The 14,301-nt window shown below is 38.2% G+C and overlaps 2 protein-coding genes across 2 annotated transcripts; one reads left to right on the top strand and one right to left on the bottom strand.

Moving 5' to 3' along the window:
* Nucleotides 1-8,596: 8,596 nt before the first annotated feature.
* On the top strand, nt 8,597-10,729 carry LOC113359919 (L-type lectin-domain containing receptor kinase IV.2-like). Its single transcript, XM_026603482.1, has one exon. The coding sequence runs from the start codon at nt 8,661-8,663 to the stop codon at nt 10,698-10,700; it is 2,040 nt and encodes a 679-aa protein (XP_026459267.1). The 5' UTR covers nt 8,597-8,660; the 3' UTR covers nt 10,701-10,729.
* An 82-nt stretch (nt 10,730-10,811) lies between these two features.
* LOC113359918 (pentatricopeptide repeat-containing protein At4g02750-like) lies at nt 10,812-12,419 on the bottom strand. Its single transcript, XM_026603481.1, has one exon. It carries the CDS (start codon nt 12,417-12,419, stop codon nt 10,812-10,814), a length of 1,608 nt encoding a protein of 535 aa, XP_026459266.1.
* Nucleotides 12,420-14,301: the final 1,882 nt, after the last annotated feature.

Raw genomic sequence — 14,301 nt, 5'->3', positions numbered from 1 at the left:
TCCATGTGATTAGTTTTGACTCCGGATATTGATGTCCATAGTGCGACTATCTGAGTAGAGCTCTGTCACTTTATATGAATTTTAATATGCTTGAGTGCAAACTCGTGTATATCAATTGGAATTTCGCATCAGGGTACTTCCTCCTGTAGTCAATAAGTATGCCAACCAAGGAGATTCTTTAGTGCTTTCCAAGGTTCTGCGTAGATAGCTAGGGTCTGGAGTATAAAGGTTTTGTGGGTATATCTCTAGTAAGCCCTCCCGAGACTATAACTCGGCCACTAGGGACACCTAGGGGTTTAAAGGCTTATTGCATACGCTAAATGCAACTGACGATGCCTGCGACAGTGAGTTAGGATTTTATTTTCTATTTGATTTGCTCGAGGACTAGCAAATAATAAGTTTGGGGGTATTTGATAGGCACATTTTTGTGTCTTATATAATCTCAATTATATATATTATTAATGCTCGATTTTATATTTATTATGGCTTTTTATGTCCCTATAGGTATTTTTGGAGAAATAAGCTTTTGCGGCGAAATTGGCTAAAAAAGTGGTTTTTGCGCTCGTGGGAGAAAATTACTATACGGACTCTCACTTTGGATAAGGGGTAACCTAATTACTAAGGGGTGACCATTTCCAGGCATCTGCTAAAGGGAGACCGGGACTGGATAGGGGAAGGTCACATTTCTTCAAGTTTTCAAGCATTCGTTTTGGCGGGAAACTATGGGCAGCGAAGAACAATTTTTAGGGTTCGAATTTTGGAGCAGATTTGAAGAGATTCAATCGCTGGAAACAGTTGGGATGAACGTGATTAAGCTAAACATGGATAGTGTAAGTGATTTCACGAAGCAAATTGGGCTGGATAAGTTGTGAAAAGAGAAAAAAGTTCAACAGGGAATGTTGTTTTCATGGGATTATGTTGGGTCCAGTTTTGGCAATTGCGTGGAGGATTAGGGAGGATATCTTCTCTTATTCGATTCCCTTATATCTTTGGAAATTTTGGTAACAACAGAAGACGCGTACGAAGAGTTTGAACAAGGATCAGCAGCCGTGTAGAAAAGAAAAGCCGTGACTTGGAAGAAAGGAAGAAGAGGAGATTTTCTCGGGATTTTTGGAGCTGATTGGGTATATAAAGGCTAGTGCGAAGTGAGAGAAGATTATCAAGTGTTTGGGGTCGAGCAGGGACCAGAGAGAGACCGGAGGAGCGAAGAACAGGAGTTGCAGGAAAAGTTTCTTGTTGTTGCTGCTGCTGCTCGAGGAGGAAGAAGAAGACGAAGAACGGACCCTCCAGAGCCGTCGTTCTTCAAACAGTGCTAGAAGCAGCAGACTTGCGTCGTTATTCAACAGCAGCGCTGAAGTATTGTTCTTCAGCAGCAGTACGTATCGTTCTTCTCTGGACGCTTATAGAGGGTCGTAGTTTCATTGTTTTATATTTTTCACTCTTTTAATCATATTTTGAGCATCAAGTATGTATTTTGAGAACATGATTATTATGAGTAGCTAAACCCCAATACTGGGATGATGGAGGAAACCATTCTTTATGCATGAGTAATTTTATTTAATTCTTTTATGACTATTTGCACTATTATGAGTTGATTTATGATTTTTCTTGATTATTTGTGATTTTATCTGATGATGTATGCTTAGTCTAGGAACTCTTGATGCATCATGCTTATGATTTACATCTAATACTTTATAAAATCTATTTTCGCAAAGAAAAGAGTCGATATTTGTTATCAATATAAGCTATAATTGTCTAGAATTAATAGTTGTTTCGCATGAGTATAAGAATTGGTGGAATCCTGAGTCCTAGTATCTAATGATCCTGTGACAAATTTTGTATATATTTTTGTTTTAAAAATCTTTTCAAGTCCGAGCAACGAACACTTTACTTACCACTACAAAACTACATCATATATTAAGCCGAACATATTCCAGACTCGCCGAACTTTAGTGAAAAAACACAAACTTTTTATGATTTTAAGCTACAAAAGTGAGATTAAACATAGGATAGAAGTGTACCCTCCTCATCCATTGAATCACATACAAGCTTTTTTCTCATTTTCCCCTTCTTCTTCTCCAAAAAATCGAACTTTTTTTTCTTACTCAAAATTTTTCATGTACACAAATTTATAACTAAATAATCTTAAAATTAATCACTAATCACTAATCATTAGTCACTAATCAGAATTATTTTAACTAATCATTAGTATTAACACTAATCCTAAAAGGGCAGATTTGTCATTAAAAAAAATTGGTTAAGGGGACTTCTGATTTTGTTATTTCACATCTTTTTTTGTCTTTATTAGATATGCCTAGAAAGATTTAGGTATGCCCAAAATCAGGGTTCAGGAAAATATCATTGCGTAGATATACTGGGCTGAAGTAGTATTCTATTTGTTTCGCTATTGTGGAGTATAAATTATGGTCTGCGCCAGGAAAAAACATAGGGAATGGAGCAGCTGGAAGGAAGGGTACACCCCTAAGAGGATCAGAAACAAAATAAACTGGAGATGGCATACCAGGATTTCCCATTCCATACCCGAAAGGTCCAAGAGGAACAGGCAGATAGGGAGCAATTATTGCGCCATTAGCGTTACCAAGAGGAGGTCTAATGTAATTGTTTCTTGGGTTCACCATTCTCGGACACATCTGCTGATGCTGCTAAGCTAATGAATCTTAGACACAATACTGATGGCTATTGTGTCCCTTTTATAGGTAGAACAAGTTCCTAGGATTTATTATTAGCTTCAATCTCGACCGTCTATCATGAAAGAGACATTAGGAATTAGAAACGACTAAGTTTGAGAATAAACTAGCTTAGCCAAGATTATTACATGGGCTCAAGAGCCTGGTGCGTGGTGACTAGGGCTGCACAACAGGTAGGGTGGGTAGGATATGGCCTATACCCGCCACCCTACCCGTTTACTGGCGGTTAAGAAAAATTTTACCCGCCACCCTACCCGCCATTAAACGGGTAAGATCCTACCCAACCCATTCTCTGGCAGGTCGGGTAGGGTAGGGTGGCGGGTATAACCGTTTTTTTTTTCCATGACTTTCTGAAGTTTGAAGTTCAGACTCTGAACAAGTTCTATTCTCAAGAAACAAAAGTATAACCATAAAAAATGTACAAACAAAAGTATTCTCAAGAAAAGAGTTCTATTCTTTTTGAAATAGACGATGAATCCCAGCCCAATTCCATGTTCTTCACGTGACCTTGTTCTTCATATAACAATATCATCACCAAAAGCTCTTCATATTGACCTTCTTCTTCAATCATCATCTACGATGATGGAATAAGTACTAAGATCACCAAATAAATCTGCATACAAGTTATCTCTTGTTAGATTCAGTCATAATAGTGAATGATTTGATGCAAAGTTCAGTCATAATACCAAAATCAAGTAATAATATCACAACAAGTTTTGTATCTGTTAATGTTTGAAAGACAAAATAAGAGGCTAGGAAATTGCTAAATTCTATGAGTTCGAGATAGCAACTATACTTCAAAAAAAAAGTAGTTCTACAACACCTAATACAATACAATGCATTTATATGCTTGAATCATCCTTTACAGTCATCAAAAGATCTGATTTAGGCACCACGAACTGTAAAGCAATTCTGACTTCAAGTTACATGGCACTTGATTACAACAACATGATAAAATAGAAATCCTTGCACCGAAGGAGAACCAACAAATGTTGATTAAGAGGTCTCAGTATACTTACTAATGGAAATATACATATGGTTATACTATATTCTAAGAAACTGAAAACAGCAGAGACTTGACAAATGTAGGAGAATCAATGTAGGAAAGTTGTATACCTGACTCTAAGACGTCATCCTCCTTCTCTTCAGCTCCTAGTGTAGATGGATCCATATCAATCGGCGTCCTCAACCAGTTCTGTAGGAGAATCAATGCTTCCACAGTTCGGGGTCTTAAAGAACTACGGAAATGACCAAGTATTCGCTTTCCAGTACTGAAAGCAGATTCACTTGCAACTGAAGAGACGGGAATAGCAAGTATGTCTCTTGCTATAAGTGACATAATATCAAACCTTGCAGCATTGCTTTTCCACCAAGTTAATATATCAAACTTTGAACCTTCTTTCTTGTCTTTTGTTGGTGAGGAAATCTGCTCTGATAAGTATCTTTCCACCTCTGATTTGTCAAAATCCTCCATTGTAGACAACTGGGTTTTACGTTCTTCTCTATGGGCCTTATATCTTCTCTTTCTATGTAACGTAGAACTAGAACTAGAGCTCTCTTGACTAGGACTACCACCAGTTTCACCTACAGATTCTGACGAGGCTAACACACTTCCTACACCTGCATATTCTGCCTTATAAGCTGTATATAATTCATTAAAATCCTCTTTCACTTTATCTAACCAATTTTTTTACCAATCTTTGTTTCATCCAAGGAATATCATGCACAATCAAGTCTTCTAGTATTACTTGCAGTCCACGTTCTTTTTCTCTTGGATCAAGAAGCACAAAAATAAACAATAAAGGATTCATGTTTTTATACTCACCCCAATACTTGTTGTATTTAAGTAACATCTTCTCACCCATATGGCTTAAGTGAGGATCAAAATGAGCTTTTTTCCATTCATTTAACTCTCCACGTACATCACAAATTTCCGCAAAAAATGTATGCGAAGTGACATATGTAGAACCAGAAAACTCAACAGTGGCTTCAAAAAATACCTGTAGATACAGTACTAATTGTCATCGACCGTTGCGTCCATAGAGATGGATGTTGTCATAGCAAAACTTGCAATAAATTTGCTCCAGTTGAAAATGCATATTAAACCATGTACAATAATAAGACCCTGCAGGGCCTGTACCATTCAAACTATGTTATTCTAACAAGACACAGAATCACAAACACAAACACTTGGAATGAGCAATCAACAAACACTGACAAGTGACAGACGAGGTAAGATTCAACGAGTAATCAACAAAAGTTAAGACTAACCACCTTGACTATCGCAGTCTACAATCCATCTACTGGTTTCAGACTTTGTTTTGTATCATGCAATCAGCTCTAAGTTTCAGACCTTGTTTTGTTTCATGCAATCAGTTCTAAAATGGTTGATAAAGAAAGATAAAATACCTGTAAAAACTGAACTAGGGCTCGAGCATTAGCCCAATCATACTTTTCAGGAGCATGCACACGAGGCTTTTTCTTATTGGCTTTTCTCCGACCATCTACGGGTTCTTCAGGAGCATCAGAATCAGATGAAGTAGATTCATATTCATCGGGAACATCTGTACTGTCAATAGCATCAATATTAACACCCATTTCTGGTTCATCGGGAATATCGAAGATAAACCTCTCACGAAATGCTTTATCTGACCGTGCTAGCCTTATAAAGGCTTTTTCATATTTTTCCGCGGAATCCAACATCAAAAAAATGGAGTTCCATCTTGTTTTTACATCTAATATTAATCCCTTTTTATACTCAATTCTTTCGTCAAATACAGCTTCTAAGAACTTCTTCATCCTTGCAGGAGAGGCTGTGACGTATTTAACCACTGACCTGATTCTTTCCACTGAAGTATTATACTTCTTCAACCCATCCTTAACAACTAAAGCTAATACGTGGGCAGCACATCTGACATGCAAATGTTTACCTCCAACAATTGATGATCCCCAACTGACAACTCTCTCCTTGACATATTCTATTGCTTTTTTATTTGCAGATGCATTGTCGAGAGTGATGGTGAACACTCTTTCAAGCCCCCACTCGATCAAACACTTCTCCAATGTTCTTCCAATATGTTCACCTCCATGACTAGTGATTAAAAAAAACATATGATTCTTTTGTGTAATTTCCAGTGGTCATCGATAAAGTGGGCAGTAACTACCATGTAGTTGTAGTTCTGAATGGACGTCCAAGTATCTGTTGTGAGACAAACTCTAACCTTGTTCACCTTGAAATAGTTCACCAACTTGGCCTTTTCAGTCACAAACAACCTGCATATATCACGATAGACGGTCATCCGAGATGGAAGTTTGAACCTCGGATCAAGATACCTGCAAAATGCTATGAACCCTTCACCCTCAACCATTCGGAAAGATTGTTCATCTGTGATTATGAAATTTATCAAGGCTCTCCTACATGCTTCTTGACAAAACGTATCCCCACACACATACGTTGTTGATCTCCCAAATTGCTAGGCTGTGCAGATTCTACTGTACCCAAATACTTCTGACACTTAGTCAAATGCCAGTTCAAATTATATGTTCCATAATCCTTACCACCAGCCTTATATTTACCACCTTCACAGTAGTTACACTTCCCCCATGTAATACCAGCTTCATCAACACTCCTTTCGAAATGATCCCATACCCAAGATGTTCTCTTCCGCTTCATACTTTCTCTGACCTCAGGTTGAGAAGATGGTGGAGGTGGAGGTGGCGAAGATGCAACCGCACTGGCCCTTCGTTGCACAGATTGAGATGCAGCTTGAGAGGGAATAGGAGGTCTCGTTGACATCACTTCTGTAATCTCAACCATGTTTCCCACACTAAGCCTGCACAAAATTAAGGGCAGAAAAGAATAAGAACCTAAATTTTTCAAAACCAGAATCAAATTAATAATCAACAAATGTTGATTAAGTGGTGGTGTCATTTACCCTGCAACAAGTTTAAGCTCTGCCAGCATCAACAAAGGAGGAGACCAACATGAAACCAAAGATGAGAGTGATCATAAGATGGGCAAGGAGAAGAACTGCTTGAAAGAAGCCATTGATGAACGATACTACCAATAAGATGCATATTCGAATAAGTAATTATAGATAAATGACGAAGAACTCAATTAGCAGACAATAAATGGAGTACAGACTACAAGCTTAAAAATTCTAATTACCATCTTGTTTGGTGAGAGTGCAGGCAAAACTGGAATTGGTGGGTGGTAAGGAATTCACAAGAATTTCAAAATCAATTACAGTAATAAGAAGGAAATCAAGACTCTAACCTTACTTTTTTTGTAAAGAATCCTTAGCCCAAAATCAACAAATGTCCAATTACGAATCCCATTAAAACTCGTCCTCCATGTGGAACAAATTCCTATGAGAAATTTCATCAATCAGTTAACATGCATGTTAATTTCTCAAATAATTTCTTCAAATACTAAACAACTGAAGAGCAGCAATTTCTTTTAAAGACATGGGTTCAAAGTCAAATAATCAAAATCTTACTGAAATTGTTTGAAATATTGAAAATGTATACATTTAAAGACATGGGTTTTAGCTAGAAATCATGAAGATCCAATTTATCAATCAGTTTACAAATGACCAAATCCCTAATTTCTGATCGAGAGAAACAACTAAATCAATCACAGAGCCAAAATACAACATCTAATGAGATTTTCAAGTGAGAATATGAAAACAATAAGAACTGCAGAAATGGGTTTCTAAATTTATACCTTGACAAGAAGTTTCAAGTAGATATCATCGGATGTTGGTGCTATCCTTTTGGTTCTCTTGCTTTTTCCTCCTGCGATTAAATCGTTACTCTACAAAACAGAAAACCATTGAAATGATATTAGCAGTGAAGATGCGGATACTAGAAGGGTAGTGTGGCGAGAGGGAGACCATAAATCAATTCAAAGGAGATGATTTTATAAACATGCAGAGTATGAAATTAGTAGACATATCAGAGTCACCAATTAATCAAACAAAATCCAATTTACCCGTTGTATTCCTCTTTACACGGAGATGGAGCAATAACAGGAGAAAGGGGTTTCGTTAAGAATTCAATCGAATGAGTACTCCACTTCTTCTGATAGATTTGGGAGGAAGTATTTTGTGTGTTTGATTAGGTATGGGGTGTGTATTTGATTTGGGAGAAGAAGAAAGATAAGAACTTAAGAAGGAAGAGCAAAAACATGTTAGCTTTTTACCCCTGATATCGATGAAAACAACAAAAATTTACGCAGGAGAAAAAAAAATGAAAGGACTATTTAGTCTTTTCAGATATTAGGCGGGTAGGCGGGTAGGGTAGGATAATTTCGAGTTTTACCCGTCACCCTACCTATTTAATGGCGGGTAAGAAATCTTTAACCATCACCCTATCCGCCGTTTGACGGGTAGGATAGGGTACGGACAAAACAGTGGCGGATAGGGTAGAAATGGCGGTTAAGGGTAGGATATGTGCACCCCTACTTGGGATTGCGGAGAAAAGCCATGTCGATTTGCATCAGAGTCAAATGGTAGAACTCAGATTCAACCCATGTGCAAATATATTGATTTCCGTTCATCTGGATTTTAGAGTCTGCATAGTCTTCAAGAAAACTCCCTTAGATTTTGTACTGATGGATAGTTTTTCGTTTCTGAGTTCCAGTTTTCTGATATATCCACTTGCCATTTTTAACAACCTAGTTGTACAGTAAGGTTAAGATTTTATCCAAGTTCAGTTTTTCAGCTCCTTTCTGGAAAGCATTTCAAGTTTCAAGAACACTTGAAATCCTGGACCACAGACAAGACAGTTTTTCCTTTCCAGTGCATCAATGTGTTGACATTAACTTCACTCCATCTGAATGCATCTTAAATACCGCTTCGCTGACCACAATTCAAACTACTTATAGCATGCTACACCGTTTATAAAAGAAGAACAAACCTACCAACTAAATTAGCATCAAGGTCGGAAAATATGGCAAGTAAAGCTTTTTGGATTTTCTTGCAAATCTTTTTCTTTCAATTTGTTACTTCAGAATATGGTTTTACTTACAATGGGTTCCTCCATGCAAACATGAGCCTATCAGGAGCTTCACGCGTAACCTCCAACGGCATTCTAGAGTTAACTAATGATACTTGTAAGATCCTCGGTCATTCATTCTATCCGCATCCTCTGCCATTCAAGGAGAATTCAACCTATTCTTTCGTTTTCTCTTTTGCCACCACATTTATATTCTCAGCTATACCTAAGTACCCTGGACTAGGAGGTCATGGACTGGCATTTGTAATTTCGTCAACTAAAGAACCCAAGAATTCTCTTCGAAACCAGTACTTAGGTCTTCCAAACGAGACGAGCATTGCTGAATTCTCAACTCGGATAGTTGGTGTGGAGTTTGATACTGTTCAAAGTCTTGATCTTAATGACATCAATGATAATCACGTTGGGATAGATATAGGAAGCTTGGTCTCTAATGTATCCGAACCTGCAAAATATTTCGACGGACATAATAACAAATCTGTCAATCTCAAGAGCGGAGATCTTATTCAAGCATGGATTAAATACAACGGAAAGAAAAAGTTACTTACAGTAACTATATCTCCTCTTGGAATTCCAAAGCCAAATCAGCCGTTGATCCTTTCTGCAATCGACCTTACACCGTTAATGAATGAGTACATGTATACTGGCTTCTCTGCGTCAACAGGTGTGCTCTCTGCTTCACATAACATACATGGTTGGAGCTTTAGGATTGGTGGAAGAGCTGAAGATTTAGATCCTTCGAAAGTTCCAATTTTTAAGAAATCCAGAAATGTGGTGGGTCATAAGAAGGGTTTCAAAGTTGGAATTGCTTTAGCTTGCATAACTCTATTTTTGCTGGTGACCTGCGGTTCGTTTCAGGTGGTGTGGTGGAGGAAGCCTGCTGATGAGTCCTTAGAAGAGTGGGAAGTTGAGTACGGAGCTCGAAGATTCAAGTTCTCCGAGCTCCTTGCTGCAACCAGGGAATTTAGAGAGGAAAACCTTATAGGCAGTGGAGGATTCGGAAGCGTTTACAAAGGAATTATTCCTAGCACAGGACTTGAGGTGGCAATTAAAAGGGTGGCGCAAGACTCGAGGCAGGGGATGAGAGAATTTGTGGCAGAGATAATGACTATGGGAAGGCTTAGGCATCGGAACCTAGTTCAGTTGCACGGTTGGTGCAGAATGAAAGATGAGCTTCTTCTGGTTTATGATCATATCCCAAATGGAAGCCTTGACGATATGTTGTTCAGCAATAACCAGAAGAAAACACTAAACTGGGAACAGAGATGTCAGATCCTGATAGGAGTAGCCCAAGCTTTGTTGTATCTGCATGAAGAATGTGAACATAAAATTGTGCACCGCGATGTAAAGCCGAGCAATATCCTCATAGATGCAGATCTCTACCCAAAGCTAGGAGATTTCGGCCTTGCAAGGATCTCTGGTCACACCATCAATCCTCAAACAACCCATATTGTAGGAACTCTCGGGTACCTAGCTCCGGAGCTGACCAAAACTGGGAAAGCTACAACAAGCACGGATGTGTACGGTTACGGCGCACTTATGCTGGAAGTGGTTTGCTGTAGAAGACCCATTGAGCCTCAGAAGAATGCCCAAGAATTGGTTTTGGTTGATTGGGTTAGAGAACTGCATTCTCGAGGAGAGCTAATGAGAGCCGTTGATCCTGCATTGGATTTATATAACCCGGACGAAGCAAAGCTTGTTCTTGGACTCGGTTTGTTATGTTTGCATCCCAACCCAAACTACAGACCTAGCATGAGAAAGATAGTGCAATATCTCTTAGGGGATGCTAGTGCTCCTCTTCTGCCCATTGATATTCAACTTGACATTCAAGGTTTGATCTCGGATTTCTCTGATGGTTATTATCAAACTGAATCTGAACCTTTCTCAAGTCAATTGACATCTTCTAAGAGCATCAGCGGGATCACAAGCTTGAACGAGGAAATGATACCTAACCATGGAGCCAGAGCAACTTATTAGATTACCAGTATAAACCAAGTCCCACTATCATGCTAGATAACATAATCATGTAACCATCTCCAGATAATAAGTAGTCATCAAAATTCGCATCTCTGTATATGTAATTTGTATTTAAAGAGTCCAACTAATGCCCTTTTCCTTTTTCAAATCAATCTTGTTCATCAATTCCAAAATCTGCCTAGATTCTTCAAAATGACCTGTTTTGCGATATAGATTTCCCAACATCACATAACTTACAGAATTACTTGGCTCCAAAATCCGAAGCTCACGAGCTGCAACTTCCCCAATCTCCTTGTTCCCATGAACCAAGCATGCATTGAGAAGAGTTGACCATGCTATGGCATTCGGTGAGATGGGCATCTTACGTAGGAAATCATGTGCTTCGACTACTTTACCTGCCCTTCCTAGCATATCAATCACACAAACATAATGATCCAAAAATGGTTCAATCCCAGAACTTTTACTCATGGCACCAAAATACTCAATCCCTTCGTCAACTAATCCTCCATGGCTGCAAGTTGTTAGCAACGCAGTAAACGTATTGTGGTTATAGATACCCAAACTTAGTGCTTTTTCTCCAATTTCTATTGCTTTCTTAGAAAGCCCATTCTGCCCAAGACCTAAGATGAGTGAATTCCACGAGATCACGTCTCTTCTGGGCATCTCATAAAACAGTTTTTCTGACTCTTCAATGGATCCGCATTTCATGTACATGTTAATCAATGAATTACCCGTATAACTATAACCCTCAGTGAGCCCATGCTTTAGTACACATGCATGTAGTTGTATCCCAGTGTTGAGCATAGAATACGTACCACATATAGTTAGAGCGATCGTAAAAGTTGATGAATTAGGGTATGTACCTGGTCCTTGTAACCTACACAAGCGGAGAAAGAAATCAAGAGCTTCAATCCCACGACCACATTCTGCAAATCCAGAGATCATAATGTTCCATGAAAGCGTATCTTTTTCTTCCATGGAATCGAAAATTACAAGAGCTTTATCAATCATAAGATTTCTAGCATAAGCATCCATCATAACATTCCAGGTACTCAAGTCTTTCCACATTAACCCATTGAAAACGTTCTCTGCATCACCCAGATTACCCAATTTGCTATGCAAGTCAACCAAACAGTTTTGAACGTAAACATTTTCTTTGTCTTGTTCATTCAATATCTTTACTGTCAAACCATGTAACTGCATTGCCATCACAAGTGACCCTACATCTAAACATGACTTCAGAAGAGTACTAAAAGTAAATGAATTCGGTAATATCCATGGAAAAAACTCTCCGCAAGTGATTGAAAAAAGTTTAAGAGCATCAAAATGCTGTCCATTATGTGTATAAGACGAAATCATAGCCGTCCATGAAAATACATTTTGCTCAAGAACTGGGATCGAATCAAATACCTTGCGCGCTTCAGCTACAAACCCCGACCTTGATAAGCCGGCAATCATGGTAGTGTAAGATGTCGAGTTTCTTAGGGGCATTTTCTCGAACACATTCTCTGCTTCGATGAATTTGTTTGATTGCAGAAGTATAGTTAACATTGCATTCCAAGAAACTTGATTTCTGTGTGGCATTTCTTCAAACAGATTCATGGCTTTCTGTAATTCTCCAGCTTTTCCATACTCTGTTAGCTTCTTCGTCAAAGAAATAACCGTATTCTTCAACTGTAAATTTTGCGAAGTAGTTGTCGGTCTGCCCAAGAATTTCATCCCTACTAGTACCAGCAATGCACATAGGCAACCCGGTATAGGTCAGCTTGTATATACGTCACTAACCTCGTGCAAATGGGAATTGCGTTCGGAGTATTCCTTCAGCCAGCAGCCAGGAAGTATTTTACGAGAGTATTAACTTTAGAGTTGTGAGTCTAATGTGCATGATTTATAGAGGGGATACCACTATTAGCGGGGATGATACTAATTGAGTGATTCGACGGTCAGGATCTATTAATATTTTTTTGTCCTATATGCATTGGTATCACCCCAAATAATAGTGGTATCCCTTTATAAATCAAGCGAATGAGTTTGTAAGTATGGACAAATGAAATCTATATCTGATCCGGTATGTGGTTCTGGTTCCAATGAATTTCGACCCTCACCCCCTTATGCAGCGATGCCAGAAACTTAGATTCACCCTCAATCATCAGCTCCACCACCACCTTGTCTTACTCACCAGACTAGTCTTCTGGATTCATATTCGGCTAGCTGGGCAAAGAAGCTCAAGGCTTAAGAAAGAGTAGGGCCTTGCACATAGTCGAAGTTTGGCTATTGAACTTGTCTTCTTAATTATGTTGGTGTCTAGCTAGTTTCTTCTTTATTCGTTTTTTTTTCTTTTTTTTTTATTTCTATAATGGAAACTTGAGACATTTTATAACATTTTGTTAAAAAAAACACTGTTAAAGAAAGAAAAGGTTACACAGCATGATTCAAGGTTTGATTGAATGATAAAGTTGAGTTGAAGTTGGTTACTGCTGCTAGATTAGTGATGAGAAGCGGAAGCTTATAATTGGAATAAATTGAAATTGATAACTTGAAAAGGATAAATAATCAACCAATTTAGTTTCTTCTACCCTTTGAATAAAGGAAGAACCTAATAATGGAGATTCTTCTCAAATAACTTACAATTTCTACCCAATTAAATTGGAAACTATAAGACTATGAGAGACATCTAGTTGATACTCTATAATTAGATGATCTAATTCCCCTAGAGATAACAATTAGGTTTGAAAGAAGAGAAACTCTCATTCTTCACACAATATTCTAAAACCCTAAAACTTCTTCCTTTAGCTTTATCTCTTCTAATTTATACTAGCACCAAGGGCATATTTGGCATATTCAAAGTAATTCTAGTATGGACTATAAATGGTGCTTCAATATCGATATGTGACATCCACAATACATCATCCTCCCCTTCTTTAAACAAATTCGTCCTCGAATTCTTCAAAGCGTATTCTTCATTTGTGCTTGAACTTCTTCCTTGCTTGAAGACAATTCTACCTCTCCACCTTCCATTGTAGTTCCTCACCAAATGTAGCGCTTTGTGGTCATCGTTGAGAGCATCCCCAAGTAGTAAAGACACACTAAGTATTTCTTCATCTGTAAATACATCATCCTCCCCTTGTTTGCACAAATTCGTCAGCGAATTCTCCAAAGCATATTCTCCATTAGTGATTAAACTTCTTCCTTGTTTGAAGACAATTCTACCTCTATACCTTCCATTGTATTTACTCACCAAATGTAGCACTTTGTGGTCATAGTAGAGAGCATCCCCAAGTAGTAATGACACACCAAGTATTTATTCGTTTGTAAATACATCATCCTCCCCTTGTTTGAACAAATTCGTCCACGAATTCTTCAAAGCATATTCTCCATTAGTGCTTGAATTTCTTCCTTGCTTGAAGACAATTCTACCTCTACACCTTCCATTATAGTTACTTACCAAATGTAGCATTTTGAGGTCATGGTTAAACACATCTCAAAATAGTAAAGAAACACCAAGCATTTCTCTCAACCTTACACGGTAACGAAATCCATGGAACTTGTCCTTAACGAAAGCCCAAATTGGATTAATATATATTGACTTTCCATTTTGTTG

Source organism: Papaver somniferum, chromosome 3, assembly GCF_003573695.1.
Source record: "Papaver somniferum cultivar HN1 chromosome 3, ASM357369v1, whole genome shotgun sequence".
Classification (NCBI taxonomy): Eukaryota; Viridiplantae; Streptophyta; class Magnoliopsida; order Ranunculales; family Papaveraceae; genus Papaver; species Papaver somniferum.
This window is presented reverse-complemented; position numbering and strand designations above follow the sequence as displayed.